The following is a 19,983-nucleotide window of genomic DNA, read 5'->3' on the forward strand; positions in this document are numbered from 1 at the left end:
GCCACAATGGCCTACTCCCCGTTCCACGGGGACTTGCAGGCCATTTACTGAGTTGATTTTCCCTATTATCTGCCACATGCATTTCTGCATTTACAGTTCTTCCATGCCAATGACTCTGTGACTGGTCTCTATGTTGCAGTCTCACGACAACCGAAGAACAGCGAGAATTCCCAGCCTCTCCTTTGGCTCACTGCCCACCCCGGCAGCTGCTGTCCTCGCCGAGCAGGGCGCGGTTCGGCGAGGTGCGCCAGGACAGCGAGAGGCAAGGGCAAAATCAAAGCAGCCCCGAGCACCCCTGCCCAGGCTTGAAGCCCGAACCCGTAAAGTAGGCGGGGGGCTTGGGCCGTACACACGCCGAAGGCTACGGCCTCGGGGCGGCTCGGCGAGTGGGCAGCGCGGGCTGAGACCTCCTCCTGCCCGCCCGCGGAGAGGGTCCGTCCCGACTGGGCTTCCTCAGGGCCGGCGTTTCCGCGGCGCCGCCGACCGCCCTGGGTCCCACCTCGCTTCGGTGCCATCGAGCGCGAACGCGCCGGCGCCAGAGCCAGCGCAGCACCGGAAGCGGTTGCCGGAAGGGGTTGCCGGAAGCGGCCGCTCCGTCCCGCGGGGCCATGGCGGCAGGCGGCCGTTGAGGCGCCGTCATGTACTCGGGTGCCGCCGCCGCCGCCGCGGGATCGCCGCGCCGGGACTTCATCTCCGTCACTCTCGGCCCAGAGGAGGCGGCCGGGATCGGTGGCTATAACAACAGCAAGGCTTGGCGGCGGCGCTCCTGCTGGCGGGTGAGGGCCACGCGGGGAGCTGTGCGGTACCGGGGTATCCCCGGGCTGGGTGCGGGGGGCACCTGGTGATGGGGGGGGGCTGTTGGGCGGTCAGGAATGCCCCCAGGCTTTGGTGCAGCTGGAGTGTCATGGGGAACCTGGCGTCGTCCCCCAGTTCCGAGTCGGGCAGAGACCACGGCTGTGGGCCCTGGGCGCTGGGGCGGCCCGCTCTGGGCTCTGCTTTCAGAGTGCTCGCCAGTCTGCTCTCCGCGGGGTACGGATGTGTAAGGCGCGGGCTGGCTGAGGTGTCTCCACGTCATGTCTTAATTTTCACGAATAAAGCTGGGACCGGAGGCATACGGTAAAATCCTGCCCTCTGCTCGTGGACATTTGAGGGGCAACGCTTAGCTCTCGGGACAGGAATGAGGGGAGTGAGATTTGGTCTCAGTGCCTTTGTTCCCTGTGTTAAGGCTTAAGGGGAGGGTCCTGTCTTTTGCCCATGGAGAGTAAAGGGAACACTCTGAAAGCTGAGTGTGAGAAGAGGGGTTCTCTGGCAGAGCTCTGGGAAGTGACCTTGTCTGCTTGTGGGTAGAATGGGCAGACAGCTTCATGTAGGATGGGAGTCTTGGGCTGGAGAGTCTTCTTTGGGAAAGGGTGAGTCAGAAGGCCAGGATAACCCTTGTTACAGATAGGAGATGATGTATAGTCAACTACAGAGGCTTTACAGGTCATCAGATGAAGTGTGTATGAAGAGCTTGTTTAGGCCCACAGTCTCAGAGTTCTCTTTTTATTACCATCTAGAGAGATATGGGCCCAAGTTATCACCCTTCATTTTACACTTACTCTTTGTGAGCAAAAAACCAGTAAGATGGTGGTGAATGCCCTTGCATGTTCTTGTGCCGTACTCCTACCCATTGCAAGACACCGCAATTAAAGCTTCTTTTCCCATCCTACCCTGATGAACCACAGGGCTGCTGAATTTCAAGCGTCTTTTTGCAATGGGTAGAGGGTCATAGAGTTTCCTAAGCAGGTAGAACTGAAGATGACACAGTGGGACCAGCATTTTGCAGTGTGTACAAAGAAGGGTGTACAGTATTCCTGTACAGTCAACAGTGCAGGTGGAAGGCAGGAAATTGTGCTGTGGGACTCACAGTGTGAGCCCATTGACAGTTCTGCACAGAGACATTCCCAGCTTTTGGCTGTTGCTAAGAGGATGAGGTCTGTGGGAGGTGCTGTGTGGTTTGTGGCAAAGGTCCTTCCCAAGTGTAGCATTGACAATGAAGTTCCGTCTGTATATCCAAACCAGAATTAGTGAATTTCAGGAGGACTGTTGGAAAAGTAATGGTGGCAATTTAGCCCTTGATGTTTAACTCCAGCTTCTCTCTCTGTAAATGGAGGCTAATGTACCTTGGCCTCTTTCAGGTTAATGTAATTTGCTGTCAGTTTTTCAGTGATTGTTGCATGTAATCTAGTGTTAACAATACATTTTTGCCCGGGACTAAACTTGAAAAGATTGTGGGTTTGTCTTGTTGGCTGTTGTGGTGTTTTACTTAATTTTCACATTGCTGCAAGTTGGTGCCTCTTTTTTTGTGGTGCAGAATTTGTTCTGTGTGACAGTTCCCATGCTTGTCAGAGCCAGGATACCTGACTTTCACAGATTGACAGAATATTCTGAGTTGGAAGGGACCCACTCTTTAAGCAAACGGCCCATACAAGGATCAAACCCATGACCTGCCAGTGGTTGGTGCTCACCTTATTTTGAGCTATTCTTCTTTGTTGCAGTAACATTTTTAGTTTTCTTGCCATTTTCTTCTGTTTTTAATTTTGCATGTGCATTCTGCAGTCTGTTGCCAGCCAGGAGGAAAGAGGCTTTTGGCTGATTTCCCAGTTGATAGCTTAGCAGGTACTCAGGTCAACCAATGGAGGTTGTGATTAAAGTCAGCTGTAGTTGAAGCTTTCTGGGAGTCTTGGCATTTGGCAGGTTCTGAGGTTCTTGCAGCAAGTGGCTCTTATGTTTTTGTGAGCTTCTTGTGCCAGCTGGTTGGATTTCTGTTTTCTCTGTCATCAAAGAAAAAAAGCAATTTGGGTATATGCAGTTGGAAACAGGGTAAAATTAAACCTAGTCAATTTTGTGTGTTTTAATCTGAATGAACCAATAAGACTTTATTTTTAACCAAGTAGGTTCTTAATGTCATGCTAAATATTCTTTCTTTCACTTCTTTTCTCTCCTAAAGAAATGGAAGCAGCTGTCCCGACTCCAGCGGAGTGTCATTCTCTTCCTGTTTGCATTCTTGGCAGTGTCTGGAGTAATTTCGTTCACAGGCATGGGGGAAACATGGAAAAGTATGTGTACTGTACAGCTCGCAATAGCCAGAACAAGGTGTTAACACCTTGCGGTCTGGCAATGAGAGATTAGGGGGTGATTGTGGATCTTATAACCAGTTTTAATTTCCATTGGTAATGACTGGGTGTATTCATTAAAATGAAGTTCTGAGATGATTTTATGTGGTGTTTGAATGATGCAATGCTTACTCAAAAAATATTTTTGGTATTCCATTTCTTTCTTTATGTTGACTAGAGCAATGTTTTGTTTTAGTTGATGTCCTGGTTTCAGCCAGGATAGTTAATTGGTTGAAGTAGCTGGGAGGGGGTGTGGCTAAGGTCTGGTTGTTATTCTGTGCCCCCTCAGTCATTGCTGGGTGTGGGAGAGGGGAGAAAAGCACTCTCTGCGCTGGGTAGAAGGGGCGGCTCCTGCTGGTAGAGAAAACATAGCAGGGGCAGCCATCTTTATTCATGCCTTCATGTAAATAGTTTCTTTTTCCTATACCTTTTGTTGTTAATATTGTTGTTCTTAGTGTTTGTTTTCTTATTTCATTGCTCTTTTCCCTAAATTGTTCTTATCTCAACCTGTGATCTTTGCCTTCTTTGCGTCCAATTTTCAACTCATCCACCCCCAAGGGAAGGGGGAGGGCAAAACAGAAAAGGGAAAGAGAATAGCAATGTGGTTTTTTTGGTTTCAGGGAGCACTGAATTGGGAACTAAACTAAACACCATTCCTAAACTATGAGAGTTGATTAAGATCTGAAGGTTTTGAGTGTGGCTTTTTTTATTGTGTTTGTATGTAGATATGGGTAGCTCAAACCTAATCAGTTTAGAATTTCTAAGCATTTGGGTAATGCTAATGCACATTTACCTCTGATATTATCTTATTAATTATATTGACAAACTGAAATAGTAGCAATTTTAAAAATCCCCATGTGCCTTTTAGCAGCTTCCTTTTATACTAGGGAGAGGATTAATACCAAAATACACTTTGTATTTGTTAATACACACAGTTGGTGTGTGTTTATCAATGCTTTGTGGATGAAAACAGTTTTTGGAGGTGCATCTACTACTTGTGTACAGCAAACTCTTCTAAATTTCTAACTGCAGCATTAACTTGATTCCTTGTGCTGAGTAGTTTTGTGTGTCTAGGTATAACAAACAAGTCATTGGATGATCAGAGAACAGAACAAGAAATTCCTAGATTGAAGCTGGCAAATCCAGCTGTTCTACCAGCACCCCAGAAAGCAGATGCCAACCATGGAGACTACCCTGAGTTTTCACTGCAGGTAATGTGAGGAGAAGCTAGTTTTCTAATGCCACAAAGAGTTTGTGAAGGCAAATAGTGCTTGGTTCCAACAGTTGTGGAGGAAGGAGTTAGAACTTGCAATAAACATGTGATCTTGGTGGAATGCTGTCCTCTCAGGGAGGGTTTTGGTGTAGTATTTCTTGGCTTTATCTTTTTTATTTACATGTTCTGTGTGCTGTTTTTTACTCACTGCTCTGCCTAGGCGTGCCAGGACTTTATGTCACGCTGACCTCTCACTTGAGGCTTCACTCCTGCTGTGTGAATCAGTCTCCACTCATGTGAGGAGCCTGGAGTCATGGTTTATCTGGGAGCTTGAGAAATAGCTTCAGAAAGAGCAGATGATAGGAGGTTTTGAAGGGTTATGTTTGTAGGGAATGCAGTGGGGAAGGAACATCAACTGACTGTGTGAGTTAGTGGAGCAAAGGAAAACTGATTACTGTGTTGTTTGTCATGAATTTATCATGAATTCAGGGATGTTCAGTTAATGAATTCAAAATTTAGTATGAAATCTTTTCTTCATCATGCAAAAATGTACATGTATTACTGTATAGTAATTATTGGTTTTTACACTGGCATTGTGGAAACTTGTTTTCGCATTCTTTTTGCTAATTCTCATAAATTTACTGTGCCTAGTAGAATGGAATCAAATATCTTTACAATCCTATGTCACTGCCTTTTGTTAAATGAATACTTGGGAGCAGTAAAGGTAGTTTAGAAGTAATTTATCAGTGTAAACTTAAGAATGGGATGATCTTACCAAAAGTTTCAAGCAAACAAACCCACACGATCTTTAGCCTATGTTCCATTCAGGTCAGAATTTGCCTGCTTCAAAACAAACAAAATAAGATCTATCTGAATTTATGCTTGATACTGGAATGATATTGATTTATGGTTTGAAATTTTACCATCCCTGCAACTTACCAAGCACTTTTTTTTTCCTATTCTCAGAAGCCACCGAAACAACCTCATGTTCGTCGTGGTCCTTCCAATCTTCAGATCAAGGCACCACGGAGAGACATGAGGCTGAAGACCCAACATGATACCATGAGGGCTGTTGAAGAGCTGGTCGAAGCGGATAAAGTAGAGAAAACAGAGAAATCTATTATCAGGTAGAAACGTTTCAGGCAAGGTACAGTGCTTCCTTCCCCTTGCCTCTGCCAAGATCCATTGAGTGTTGGAGCAAAAATTTTAAGGGCTTTTTGTTGTATGTGTCCGAGGTTATTTTCTTTCTTTGCATGGGTTTGTTCTCAGGCCTGGCCTGATAGCTGCTGATATTACTAGGCTGATAGATTTAATTTTGATGAATGTGCAGTTTCTCTGATTTTACTGTTTGCATCACACATCTGTAGAGGGCTTGAAGCCCTGCGAGGCTGGTTGTATTTCTAATGCACTTAGACACTCTTAATGTTCAGCAGGATTCTCAGTGTCCAGAGGTTTCTGCTATTTGTTGTAATAAATGTTAATCGAACAGTATCAATGTAATAGTGCTGCTACAAGTGTTTCTGTCCTGGGGCAGGTTTGGAAAGTGATAGCATTGTCAGTGCTTCTTGTGGGTTGGTGCCACTAAAGACATTGGGCCCAGGTGGACCATGCAGAACCAATGGGTGTGTTACATAGTTATGTGAGTGTAACACGGATGTGCTTACTTCTTTCTTACAAGACATTTCATCCCTTGTACAGATCTAGTAGTAGCTTTAACAGAAGGTCTGTGCTTCTATAGTTATGGAAGTTTTTTGATTTGGGAATAAGTGAAGGAAAGTAAAGTGGATATAGAAAAGACTACCAAAAGTTCAGCAGAGGTTCTTCAGACTTGGAACATGAGGCTTGGGGGTTTTATGTTCTCTTTAGCACTGGCTCAGATGAGCTGATCATAGCATCAGAACTGTGCCTGGCTCAGCATTTTATGGCTGTCGGTATTGTCTGTTTTGTTTTTGCTTGTGCTGTAACTCACAGACTTAAACAGGTGGTAACAAGTGAACTTACAAGAGCAGTGAAAACATAGTGAAGACTAGCTACAAATTTAAAGAATGAAAGTAAGAAATGAAATACGGCATTTATCTAAGTCAGAAGATATGCTGACTGGAAACAGTCAGACTGTTAAAGTAAACAATATGGACTTTAAAGGTCGTAAGCCTTGGTTCCCTTAGGAAGTATATAATGGGCTCAAAGGCACCATACCTATATATTAAATGGTATGGTTGAGATTGTTTGATCTTGATATGAATTTGGCCTGACTTGAAGTCTGCTCTGAAAGACTTCTTCAGGAGATTCTCCATGAAAACCTGTAAAAAACTGATTTGCGCATCTATGGTAGAAGAGAAGGCTTGTGATCCCTTGATAGCAGAGTTAATACTTTGAGCATTTCATCCTTTGTACTTAATCATGAGTTTTGGTGATCATAATTTATGTGTTACTGTTACGGCATGGCAGGGTGGTAGAAATGTTGCAACCTTCTTTGAAGCGTCTCTTTCAGAAGCAGCTCAGAGTAAGGCCATGACAACAGGATAAAAGGCAGCAACTTGTAGGGACAATGAGGGATGAATAGTTGGGGTGGGCAGTATTAACTGGCCAGTGGGGGAAGCAATCTAATGTAGATTGGAAATAGTGCTGCAGAGCACTATGGGCTGCATCCTCTCTATCAGCCTAGGTGGGGAAACTCTGATATATTCTTCCAAGACAAGGCCCTGGGGATTTCCCTCAGGGGGAAGGATTGAGAGGATTCAACATGGTACTATTTAGCATTAGTAGCTACTGTGGTCATTTCAGAGCTGGTACATAATAAATTCTTGTAATACAACATTTTCAGGTGTTTATTTTAAAAAGTTTTTTATTAAATTCCATTGCTAAGATATTTAAGGAAATTCTAAGAGCTTGTAATTCATGTTTCTTAATCAAGTAAAATTTCTCTGCAAAGAAAATTTCTTTGAACAGAAAACTTAGTTAGTGGGCCACATAATCATTTTGATCCTTGATACAAAATTTAACTTCCTTTTTATCAAGGTATTGTGTGATAGAGGAAATACAGAGATAAGTCCCATTCATTTGCATGATTTTCTGTGTCCAAAATAAGTCTCTTGTATTTGCAGCTGGAGAGGAGCAGTGATAGAACCTGACCAAAGCACTGAACCTCCATCCAGTAAAATAATGGAACTAGAAAAACCTTCATCTGTGGAAACTGAAGACCAGAAAGAACCAGGTAAATAGGACAGCTAATGATACCTTTTTTTTTGTTTGCTTTTATGGTTTCAATTGTGCAGTTTCTCCCCATACACATTATTTTATTTATTTAGATTAAAGGAAACAAAAAGTATAGGAGAGATTGCTTACCTATAACATCCTAGTTTTTCAGTGTTCTTATTTCACTATGCCAGCCTTCATGCTTGTTAGCCTTCAGAATTTGAAAATAAGTTTTAGAGACAAATCTTCGAAATATAGCCTCTGGGAAGAGGCAGGATAACCTAAAGAAGGAGGTCATGAAAGACACAGCTTCCTTTCCAGCTGTGCCTTTCTTTTTGTTCTGCAAATACAGGGAAAGTGACTTCCTCCCTGAACTAAGTGGAACTATTTTTAAGGCTCACCAGAAAGCCACAGAAGTTGTTTTTCAAGTTGCTGCACTTCTGGAGCTAAGAACCTGTTGATTCTTTTTCTGGGTTCAGAGAAGAAACCGGGAAGTTCTGGTGTAATAAACGTGGCATATTTCAGTGTGATGTATTTGCACTTCTGCAAGCTTAGTATTTATGGGGTTAGTTATGCTGCTTGGTGTTTCCCACTCTAGAAGTCTTTGTTCATAATTTTTCAAAATTTCAGCTAATGGCTTGAAATTTTTCATGTTCAATGTGTAACATAAGCTCCACTTTATGGCAGATTGCAAGCAAAAACATCAGTACAACTATGGAAAAAGACTTGGTTTTGCCAAGATGGAAAATTCAAATTTTTTTTCTATTTTGATATTAAATAGAAAGTTCAATAGAAATAATTTTGAAGAAGTGATTTTAAATTGAACAGAAAGCAGTTAGTAAGAGAGGGAAGATGAAGAAAAGATGTTATGTGTTGAATTAGCTGAGGATTTTATTCTTAAGCATATGTATTGAGCACCTGGATTACAGTGGATCTTAATCTGGTATTTCCTGACTTTCATCTCTTTGAGCTTTAGTGATACTCATCTACAGCTGTGCATGTGATTATTTTAATGTTTTATTTGCAGACGTGACTGTTTTGTTGCCAGGGAGAAATCTTTGCTTCCAGAGAGATTTCTCTTTTCCAGAGAATTTGACCAAATTGCTTACTGGAAACACTGATTGGTTATTCTGCAGAGGAAAGGCTATTATGAATATGATGAATGATGTGAGGGTGGTTTTTCCATTGCACTGATCAGTTAGTTTGGAAGAAATTTTATTTTGGTGGAATGTAGTAAAGTGATGCATAGTAGAGTTCCATCCGTGCCTGTAGAAGTCCTGAGCAAGGTGCTGTTTCTCCTTTGCAGTGCCCATCAATGAGCGCCAGCTGGCTGTGATTGAAGCCTTCCGCCATGCCTGGAAAGGGTACAAGGATTTTGCCTGGGGCCATGATGAGCTGAAGCCTTTGTCCAAGTCCTACAGCGAGTGGTTTGGACTTGGGCTTACCTTAATTGATGCATTGGATACCATGTGGATTTTAGGCTTAAAAGAAGGTAATTTTTTTTCCTCTTCCAGTTTTTTTCCCCCTTACATAATTCTTTAATTTCTCTTCTGGTACTTCCTGTTCAAAGTTCTTTGAGGGGAATATTTATTACACATGGCCTACAAATTTAGCTTTCCTCTGAGGGTAAATACATACATACATACGTATGTATACACAGTGTATGTATCTGGTAGAATTTGATGGATGTTTTAATAAACTTCCTGGTCTTTGTTTCTGTACTAAAATCTCTGTGCCATTAAACAGCCACTGGAGGCATTCTACCCATCACTCTTGAGTAGTTTGTCTCTATGTTCCCTGCTTGTGTTTTGCCACACCTAATACCAGTATTTCATATATGGATTTAAGAAGGCTGTTTCTGTAAGGAATCCATGGATGGAGAAAGGGAGTGCTCAGTATCTCTTTCCTGAATTGTTTTGTTGTCTGTATTTTTGAGGGGTATTCTGGAAATGACCATGCTAGAAAACTTTCGAACAGATTTTAAAAACTAAGCCAAAAATTTTGCAATTCTGTTGCAAAAAACGTAAATGCTTAATTAGTATTTATGACCATTTTTTGTAGTTGGTTGGAATTTGGTTTTTTTTGGTGATGCAGAGAGTTTTTTTAATGGTATTTAAAAATTTCTGGAACTGTATCTATTTAACCATAGTCAATAGCCACCTTTGTAAACTTTTATTAAACTTACAGATTTTTCAGTCACGATAGGAAGAACAGAGCTGCCAATGAGGGTACAATAAATACTCAAAGTATTTCATGGTTCTGTCTCTTCTACCTTTGAAGTTTTTGTAAAATAATATGTTGTGTGTGTGTGTGTGTGCAGCTCTAGGCCTGCACAGGCTTTCTTGAAGTTTGATCAAGTTGCTAGTATTTTGCTCTTGTTTTTCCTAAAAAATTAATTTTGAACTGAGTAGAGTTTTTAAAATAAATTATTAGTATTAGAGATGTGTTGAAAATGGGTTCTTGGTGAGGACTTATTTTTTTATCAATTCTGCTGACTGCCTTAGAGAGCTCCTGGGGTTTCTTCTGAATAACAAGTGCTATGTAAATGCAAATTCTGTTTGAGGCTGCTAGTCTTACTTATCAGCTGATAAATGCAAAAGATTCTGTGGCAGAGAACTCTGCCTTTGCTGTTGTACTTCTGACAACGCTGACTGAAGAATTTTAGTAATTCTTCTCAGTGTGCCCAACATCCTGTATTTGCCCAGCATCCGGGACTGGAGGGTGCAGAGGCATCCATTTGCTCCAGAGTTTATCTTCTAAGGAATGCCTTCCATTTCTGGTAAACTGGTAGTTCTTCTTCTCACAAGCAGGAGTTTCCAGAAGCTGTGAGATCACTGAAATAGCTCAGCCTCCAATTGTGAGGGCTAAATTGACACACATGCACTGTGGAGACCCTTTGCCAAAGCAGTTATTGAGTGATGCTGCTGCTAAGCTAATTGATGAACCTAATATGGCTTTTTTTTTAACCTTTCCTTTGAATTAGTAATGTGATAAACAACCATTTTTGTTTCTAGAGAAAAAGATTGCATCATCTTGCAGAAAGCAGGTTCCTGAGGACATTGCTAGGCTGAAGCTATTAACTGAAAATACTGTTATCTCGCTGGATAATGGGTTTGGTTGAAAAAGATTTAATTAAAACTAGCAGGCTTTGTGGAAGTATAACTAATTATCTGACAAGGGACTAATTGTCCAAAAATTTAATTTTGGGACTATTTTAATAAAAAATTATTCTTTTCCTAAACTATTAAAGATTTTCTTTTTTGGTGGATATTTCCATCTGTATGCTTCTGTGGTATATGCTGAATAAAAATTAGGCCGATGGTCATGAAACTTCTTCCAGCAGGTGCTTTTCATTTTCATTTTCTACCTAAAATTTTCATCTCTATGGACAAATACAAGTAACTGTCATGGATATATGGAATACTTATGTCTTTAGTTATTGGAACATGCCAGAAGTTCTGAACTGAACTACCTTTTATGCTTTGCAGAGTTTGAAGAAGCAAGAAAATGGATAGCGAATGATTTAGTCTTTGATAAAAATGTGGATGTGAACCTATTTGAGAGCACTATCCGTATCCTGGGTGGCTTGCTGAGCACCTATCACCTCTCTGGAGATAGCCTTTTCCTGGAAAAAGCTGTGAGTGTCTGGCCTTACAAATGAAATTGGGTTATGTATTCCATATTGGACAAAGTTGAGGGAAGATTCCTCAGAAAGTTAAATGTTGCTGGTTTTTAACAGTTTCATAAAGTGGTGGGAAAGGCATTTATCATTAAGCTTTGAAGCCTGCACTTCTGCTTTCTGTACAACCTCAAAGCCTTGCTGTGTTTGTCATCTTTTCTTGTATGTGTGCTCTTCTGCTGATGAATGGCTGAGCATCATGAAGTTCATGAAACAAAAGAAGAAATAAATGATTGGCAAAGGGTAATAGTTGTTTTTTGCTGCCCTTTCTGTGTGTCTTAACAGCATCAGCTGCTTCAGCAGATTAGCTAGATCAGCCTGTGACTGCATGACAGGGATTGCAGCATCAGATGAGGCCTGCAGTGCTAAGGACAAGGTGGAAACTCTGCTCATTACTATGAATAAGTTAATGACTTTTTAAATTTCTTTAACTGCTTGCATCTTCTAAAACTAAGCTGCTGTTCTATCTTTTTCCATCTGCTTTGTGAAGAAAATCTAATGGGATGTCTATATATATATATATATATATAATATATATATTTGGTTTGACTGTTGTTTTGACCCTATGCTCCTGGGTTTTCTTTAGAAAGACATTGGAAACAGGCTTATGCCAGCATTCAGGACGCCCTCTAAGATACCTTATTCTGATGTCAACATTGGTCGGGGCACTGCACATCCCCCTCGCTGGACATCTGACAGCACTGTGGCAGAGGTGACCAGCATTCAGTTGGAGTTCAGGGAGCTCTCTCGTCTGACTGGAAATGAGAAATTCCGGGTATGGAAGAATCATTTGATATTGCTCTCTTTGTCCATTTCTCTGCAGCTCTACCACTGACTCTCCATTAGTACTCACGGTCTCAGGAGTCTCTAAGTTATGCTAAATCAGTTGTGAAACTCTAGACAAGGGAAGAAAAAAAAAATCCATTATTTTGTTGAATAGCAAAAATAGTAGTGGAGATGAGTAATTGTTTTTCTTCCTCAGAAACAGCTTTTAAGTAGAAAAACAAAAATTTCTGAGTGTGGTTTCTTGATACTGTTTTCTATGTGCAGAGAACCAAACTGAATTGTTACCGTCCAAGGAACTAAAATGTCATTCAGTAGTCAAGAGTCTGAGAGCAGGTCACCATATAGGGAAGAGTTGGTTAAAATAAAAGAATTTCAGAGAAAATAATATTTTATATTTTTCTTTTTGTTTGCTGATGTTATTATTTTGAACTGTATCCACATCTCAGTGTTAAAGAATGCAGTCATATAAAGAACCTTAGCTATTGCTAAATATATTCATGTAGCTGATTTTTTTGCTGGACTTCTGCTTTGCAAGTCTGAGTAAATCTGAGTGCTGTAGTACTGGCTTTTGAGTGGGCTTGCCTTCAAGGAAAGGAAACAGTTATAATTGCTTCAGAGTACTTGAACATAACCAGAACATCATATTTTGAGAGTCTGGAATCTTGAATTTAATATATTGCTCTAGCTGAACTTGATGTCCCTGATGCTAATTTGGGGAAGCAGAGTTACAGGTTTGTTACTGGGCTATAGTGGCTAGACACAATTCTGTACCTCATTTATACCTATAATTTATGTTGTCCATTTTCTTTCTTGTAGAAAGCTGTAGATGAGGTGATGAAGCATGTTCACATCCTCTCAGGTAAAAATGATGGCCTCGTGCCTATGTTCATCAACACCAACAGTGGGCAGTTCACCCACCTGGGGGTCTACACTCTGGGAGCCAGAGCTGACAGCTACTATGAGTATCTGCTCAAGCAGTGGATTCAGGGTGGAAAGAAAGAAAATGAGTAAGTTCTTTACACTTCTCATATTGGTGTGATAATGAGGTGAGCTGTAAAACCCTCTATTGTAGTTTGCTGCTTAAAGAAGAACATTGCATGTGCTCAAGAGTCAACTGAACTTAGTACTGTTTTAAAAGCAAGCTAAGAAGAAACCTGTGGTAACATGATGAAAGAACACGAGGAGAGTTAGCCTTAGTCTTAAAACTCCCTCTCCACAAGAAGCTTTTCTTCCTCAAATGTGAGGAGTGTCACAGAAAGGAGATGAGAATGACACTTCTGAAATAGTGTGGGCATTTCCTTTTGACAGTGATGTCTGTGTTTGCTCTGGGTTTGTTAGTGAAAGGTGAAGGGGGACAGAAGTTTGATGTTTGTGTTGTCTTCTCTTTAATTTCAGAATCCCAGACTGATTGGGGTTGGAAGGGATCTTAAAGCTCTTCCTGTGCCACCCCTGCTATGGGCAGGGACACCTTTCACTAGACCAGGTTGCTCCAAGCCCCATCCAACCTGGCCTGGGACACTCCATAGGGGAGCCACAGTTCCTCTGGGCAACTTGTGCCAGGGCCTCCCCACCCTCACAGAGAAGAATTTCTTCCTAATATTCAGTATCAGTCTACTTACTTTCAGTTTAAAGACCCTTGCTCTATCACTGTATGCCCTTGTAAAAAGTCCCTCCTCAAGTCTCATATGTTTCTTAGTGGAAGAGTGTTTACAAGGAGGAGTTAAAGATGTTGGAAAAGAAGCTTTCCTTCAAGACAAGTCTGCATATAAGCTAATTCTGTTAGATTGTTTAATTTCAAGGAGTTTAATGCAGACAGAGCAAAAATGTGTCTCTTGGAGGCATTTCTGTGTGTCAGAGCAGATGCCCTTCTGCAAACAAAGCTTTCATCACTGCTCTGAGGCTTACCTTACTGTAAGTGGAAAACAGGTGTCTTTGGGACCGCAGTGGCATTTTGTGAGCCACACAATCAACAGGTTGTTTTCCATATTGAAAGTACATGAAAGCAAGGAAAAAATAAATTAAATACTCTGAAACAGTGTTTCACAGTGAGAAAGGTCAGTTGGAAAAGATTGCTTAAACTCATTGAATCTTCATCTTTGGATGGGGGTACTGAAAAATTGCTTGCATAACCACTCAGACAACCTGATGAAATTGAATCTGCCTCGGAGCAGAGGGTTGAAATAGAGACCTCCATAAGGTCCTTCCCAGCCTAGATTTTCTGTGATTTCAATAACTCTGCTTCCAAGGATATTTGAAATAAAATCTGGTTATTGACTAGAAACAGTTACAGGTGTTTTCTTTAATATTTGAATAAGTATTAAAGTATTATTATTTACTTTTCAAGTAAACCCAGTATTGCTACTTGGTAGTGACAACTGATTAATGTCGTGTTGATGGTTACTGAGGGAGTTTTTTAAGTTTTCATGTTTAGTTAAATATTTCTATGTAGACTGAAGTAACAGTTGTCTAAAAGATTGTGCTGAACATCAGCCATGATCAAATATGTTCTTATTGTGTGCATGTGAGCCAACTGGGGATGATTTTTTTTGCAGGCTGTTGGAAGACTATATGAGAGCCATAGAAGGAGTAAAAAAGCATCTTCTTCAGAGATCAGAACCCAAGAAACTTACTTTTGTAGGAGAGCTTGCTCATGGCCATTTCAGTGCCAAGATGGTAAGAAATAACTGCAAAAGAAAACAGAAAAACCATTACAAAATTTAAATAAAACCCAACACAGAGGCAAATGCAAAGCTTTTCCCTCTCAAAAAACAAATCCAAACCCCAACAGAACCAAACAAATGAAAAAAACCCAAACCACGAGGTGATATAGACATACACATCTGTCCAGTGTGATGACAGTAATGAATAACTGCCTTGTAGATACTAACTACAAGTGCAAACTGAGGGCCTTCTCTATGAGTTACTCTAGTAAACCCATTTTGTTCCTTCAAGACTAAACATTTTGGTTCTGGAATTAAATTTTCTTTCTTTTTTTTCCTGTTTTAGTCATAAAGTTGCAGTGTCCTAAATTGTTGTGATAATACCTATTTTACGTATTACTAGTTTTCAATAATTCCAAAATAGATGTAGACACTTGCACACCCGTGTTTTCAGATTTGCCTTCAAAAGAAGCATGTCATCTAATACTGTATTATGGGGTTAAAAAAGAAATGATTTTGGAGGTTTCTGTCTGTTCATGACATCTTTATTTTCCTACCTGGAAGATTCTTGAGTATAACAGTATGCTGTTTGCTGTAGGGAAAATTGATTGATCTTAACCCTCTGTTCCCAATTTGTTTATTTTAAGATCTTCCAGTTAAAAATCCCATGCAGGGAAGGCATTGTATATGTGCGTAGCTTGTCTGAAAGATGAGTGATGTATTATTAATGTATGTATAGCCTTTCCTGATGTAGTATTTTTAAGATATTCAGTTCTGGTTTTCGGCATGTGCTTCTTGGATCTGAATTTCCCAAAATCTCTCTAGAAAACCTGCTGTGAGTAAGACCAGAGTCTGAGTTTTGGGTAGAGGGGGCTGCCCCATTCCAAGATAGGATAGAGGTGAATTAAGACAGATATATTTGGCTTCTGTACATGTCAGAACACTTCCTTCTGTTTCGGGGAGTCAGAATTTTCGTTTTAATCCATTATAATTGGGTGAAAGGCTGAACAGGTCTCACCCTGTCCAGCTGGAACAGTGGGGCATGTTTGGCTCCTATGTCTATGCTGACCTTTACAACCCTCCACTTTCCTTAGGGACTGGACAGAGCTTTTAAAGGTCCATACAGGGACATCAGAGTGGTTTTACTATGTTTTTGAGACCTGAGCTTTGATTCTGAATGTTGAAAATCATTTGAGATTCCATATGTGTCATTAATCTGCAGTGCTTACTTTCTTACATCAATGGTAGGTTCACTCCTAACCTACCATTAGGTTAGAATTAGGACACCAAGCCTTTAGGTGGTTCTTTTGATGCCCTGCATGAGCTGATATGAAATGTATGCTTCTGGTAAACCAAAAGACACTCTCCTTCCCCTCAACATGACCTGAGACCTTTTTTCCAGAAACTTGTTATAAAAACACATTCTTGTAAATTTTTGAAATTAATGATTTCTGTGATAATGCTGCCTGCCTCATGTTACATTACATGAGATTGTTAAAAAGTTATCCTCAAGTTGTTGGTACAGGAAATGTGTTTTGAGGAAGAGAGAATAAAAAATTAAAAAGAAAAAAAATTAAAAGACGGTGCCCCCTTACTTCCCCTTGCTGTTTGATGTGTAACTTCTCAGTAAGAGTTGTCTTGTCTTGCAGGATCACTTAGTTTGCTTCTTGCCGGGTACTTTAGCACTGGGAGCTCACAATGGACTGGCTGCTGATCATATGAAATTGGCTGAAACTCTCATAGAAACCTGCTACCAGATGTATGCTCAAGCAGAGACAGGCCTGAGCCCAGAGATTGTACACTTCAACCTCCATGCACAGAAGGGCCATAAGGATGTAGAAATCAAGGTGAGCAGGTTGCTGGCCTGAACTCCAGTTGCATGATTTCTCTGTAACCTTATTCTACTGTTGAACTCCTGGCTAGATACTAGTGATGGGGTTTTTTGTGGAGCACCTAATACTTTTTCTACCTTGCCTTTTAGCTATACCCTAGGCTTTGGTTTTAGTTACCCCAGCAGTATATTTAGAAGCTGACTTATGCATAGCAAACTCTTGGGAGCAGATGGAGATGTGAATAATTATTTTTCTCCCTGCATGCATCCTTGAGGAAATTCCCTGTCTGAAATGCTCTTGCCATTTTTTTCTCTTGCAGCCTGCAGACAGGCACAATTTATTGCGACCAGAAACTGTGGAAAGCCTTTTTTATATGTACAGATTCACTGGTGATAAGAAATATCAGGACTGGGGCTGGGAAATCTTGCAGAATTTCAACAGATACACCAGGGTAAGGCCAGTTTATAATAACCTTGTTCTGTCAGGACTGCATTTGCTCACTTGCTTTCTAACAACAGCTTTGAAAACATACTATGTTTCAAGATTCATCAGATAACTGTTGGGGAATTTGTAGGTATATACAGAAAAATTGTTTTCTTACAGATGGAGATACCCTGCTTAGTCTATATAGTGAAAGAAGTTGTATTACATTGATGAAAAAGTGAAATGCAGAAGCTGTAGGCAAGACTACCAAAGTGTTAGAATCTGTGATTTTTAGACTTTGGAAGCTGAGAAGGGCATGGCTGGATTGAAAGAACTCTTCAATTAAAGTTGCCAAAGAAAAAAGAAATAGCACAAAATGGCATTAATGGTTTCATAGAAGTTTTTCTGTTCATTCTGACTACAGTGCTCATGGAGATGTCACTGAGATGCTGTGAAAATGTGGCACCAAATATCAGTGGTCTGTTCTTAAGAGAAATGGATACAAGTCTTGGGTCAGCTCTAATGTAGAAATCGCTGGTTCCTTTCTGTATATTTATTTGTCCAGAAACTTCAAAGGGATGTTCTTTGTGATACCCCTCTACCCTGAGCACAAATTGATATTTTGCTTCATCATTGTCATTTATTTTAAAATGCAATGAGATTTTTTTTTTCCATTACTGAAGCTTTATACGTAAATGAAAACCAAGTATGAAATGAAAAGCATGAAAACATGATCTGTTCATTGTACTTATCTTCTCCAAGTGCATCTGGATGTTAGGAAGTAAAAAAATTATTTTAGGTTATCCAAAGATGCAATTTTTTTTTTTTTTCCCACAGGTTCCTACAGGTGGTTATACTTCTATTAACAATGTTCAGAATCCCAGTAATCCAGAGCCACGGGATAAAATGGAGAGCTTCTTCCTTGGGGAAACACTCAAATACATGTTTCTGCTCTTCTCAGATGACATAGACTTAATCAACCTTGATAAATACGTCTTTAACACAGAGGCTCATCCACTCCCTATCTGGGTACCATCATAGACTCTACATCAGTGGATCTTCCAGTGGTGGCATTTTTATCTTCAAGTTACTTTACTTTTCAGGGTTTGAGGAGAGATGCTATAATGCACCTTTTTTAACTTCAAACAACAGACAAAAGCTTGGGAAAAGCATCTCTGGTTTGAAGAAATCACATCAGTCTTAAATCTAATCTCTAGTACTGGGATGGGCAAAGCTGTGCCATATGAAGCTGGTTTCCCTGGTGCTGAGGTTCAGAAGGTAATTGTAATGTGGACCATGACATTCTCGGGGCTCTGGTGGCCCACTTAACTGATGACTCACTTATGTCAGTGTTACTAAATGCTCATTAAATACTGAGAATGCAGCGAATTGGCTTAGGGCACAGCGTTGTTCCTGGAGAGCAGGAATAAGCCTCCGGTTTTCTGGTTTATTCTGGATTCACTGAAACACTGGATTACAGAGCCATTCCTTTGTCACACTGTGGCAGTGGTTCAGGTGCAAAGTGGAATAAACAAAGAGCTGTAGTGCTGTACCAGGGAGAAGCTGTCAGTATTGCTGCTGGTAATCTGATCTCATTCCAAACTCCCGAGATATGCTGCATCATGTTAGGAGAAGAAAGAGGCAGCAGAGCATCTGTTGTATAGTGTCTTAGTTTTGTAGAGCACTTGGAACAGTATTCAGGTTGTGGCTGAAATGAATGGTGAAGGAGAATTTGCTGCTGGTTTAGCTCAAAGTGGTATATAATTTTGTAGAAGTATTGAGTTTTTTAACTTCCCTGCAGGAATGCAGGAGTTAATGTGAAATCCAAGTAAAACTATGCGTGCATTTTATATCTTATTTGCATCAGTTAGACTCAGGTATTCTGAATGAAAGCTGCTTTCAGCTTTTCAGAGGTTGGGCACTAGGAAAACTTGTGATTGTATTAGGTATCAGCTTCCTTCTGTCCCTTCCTGTTCAGATATCACATCATGGTTTTTGTTGACTCAAAACAAGCTTACAGCTGTACAGCAAAGTTCTTGTTATTCATAATTTCTTGCACCATGGAGAAAATGTCAGTTATTTTTTTCCCTTAGGAGTACAGTGGGTATTTTCAGCAGTAGTGTTAAAAGCAGACAGTCTACAGCAGTTCTAGGCCCCAGTAGAATTGGAGAAATTAATTTCAGTTAGTTGAAGACAAAGTAGACCCGGGTTTTTAAAGAATCTTACAGGAACCCTGGGATCTTTCATTTTATATGTGCACATGTACAGATTTTAAGACATGAATTTGGAAATGAGCTTTCTAGAGTGCTTTTCCTTTTGGATTTGGACTTGGACAGTCCTGTATTCATGGATAAGATCTCAGAAATGTGATTGTTCATATTTCCAGAAGAGGTTGGTCTCAATGAAAGTCTCTTTTCCCCATGGCAGTGGGTGTCATGGGCAGTGCCAGGAGCTGCAGTCCCCACTAAATCCAGAGGTCACCATCTGATAATGGAGCTGACTGAATTTTACTCTAATGGTTCATTTTCCAGTGGTCAAGGGAGGTATTTTACAGTAATTGTAACCTTTGTTTTGTAAAGTAAGAGGCATCTTTGTTTTATGCTGATCCAATCTGTTTGCTGGAGTTACAAGTTACTCTTGGGACCACTATTTAAGTGTTTAATGTAACATTTATCATTCCATGTATGAATGGAAATGGAGAAATTTCAGGAATTATTTAAATGCACATTCTTCTGTCATCAGAGGGATTGACAGGACATAACTAGTCAGTGCAGAATGTAAATGTTCCTTCCGTTCAAATGCCAGCAGTAACTCTGAGAACAAGCTTCTCACTTAAAGTGCAGTGGAATCCAGTCACTAAGGCCTTTGGCTACACAACCGATTTGCTGCCAAGGCATCTGTTTTCTTTGGCACAACAATAAATGAGGATAGTGTAGTGGAAATGTGGAAGGAAGCACCTTCAGTTTTTTTTTGTTCATGAAGCCAGTTTGTGCTGCTGAGGAGCTGAGTTTGGGCTAAAAGCTAAAGGCATAAAATTGGA

The 19,983-nt window shown here is 40.7% G+C and overlaps 1 protein-coding gene across 2 annotated transcripts; it reads left to right on the forward strand.

Moving 5' to 3' along the window:
- The first annotated feature begins 572 nt into the window (after positions 1–572).
- MAN1B1 (mannosidase alpha class 1B member 1) lies at positions 573–18,332 on the forward strand. 2 transcript variants are annotated; one of them, XM_018917935.3, is made up of 13 exons: positions 573–776; positions 2,990–3,098; positions 4,230–4,366; positions 5,335–5,495; positions 7,473–7,582; positions 8,870–9,055; positions 11,052–11,200; positions 11,829–12,017; positions 12,845–13,035; positions 14,581–14,701; positions 16,338–16,535; positions 16,840–16,971; positions 17,781–18,332. In XM_018917935.3, exons 1-13 carry the CDS (start codon positions 639–641, stop codon positions 17,982–17,984), a joined length of 2,025 nt encoding a protein of 674 aa, XP_018773480.2. In that variant the 5' UTR covers positions 573–638; the 3' UTR covers positions 17,985–18,332. The 2 variants fall into 2 exon arrangements, with proteins under 2 accessions (XP_018773480.2, XP_050837060.1); XM_050981103.1 differs by lacking the exons at positions 2,990–3,098; positions 4,230–4,366.
- The last annotated feature ends 1,651 nt before the right edge of the window (positions 18,333–19,983 follow it).

The sequence above is a fragment of the Serinus canaria genome, chromosome 17, assembly GCF_022539315.1.
Source record: "Serinus canaria isolate serCan28SL12 chromosome 17, serCan2020, whole genome shotgun sequence".
Classification (NCBI taxonomy): Eukaryota; Metazoa; Chordata; class Aves; order Passeriformes; family Fringillidae; genus Serinus; species Serinus canaria.

Excerpts from the sequence above, each read along its gene's own strand:
- MAN1B1 (XM_018917935.3), top strand. The coding sequence starts at position 639 with ATGTACTCGGGTGCCGCCGCCGCCGCCGCGGGATCGCCGCGCCGGGAC. Across the intron at positions 777-2,989 it reads GGCGGCGCTCCTGCTGGCGG|AAATGGAAGCAGCTGTCCCG; the intron begins GTGAGGGCCACG and ends TCTCTCCTAAAG. Across the intron at positions 12,018-12,844 it reads CTGGAAATGAGAAATTCCGG|AAAGCTGTAGATGAGGTGAT; the intron begins GTATGGAAGAAT and ends TCTTTCTTGTAG.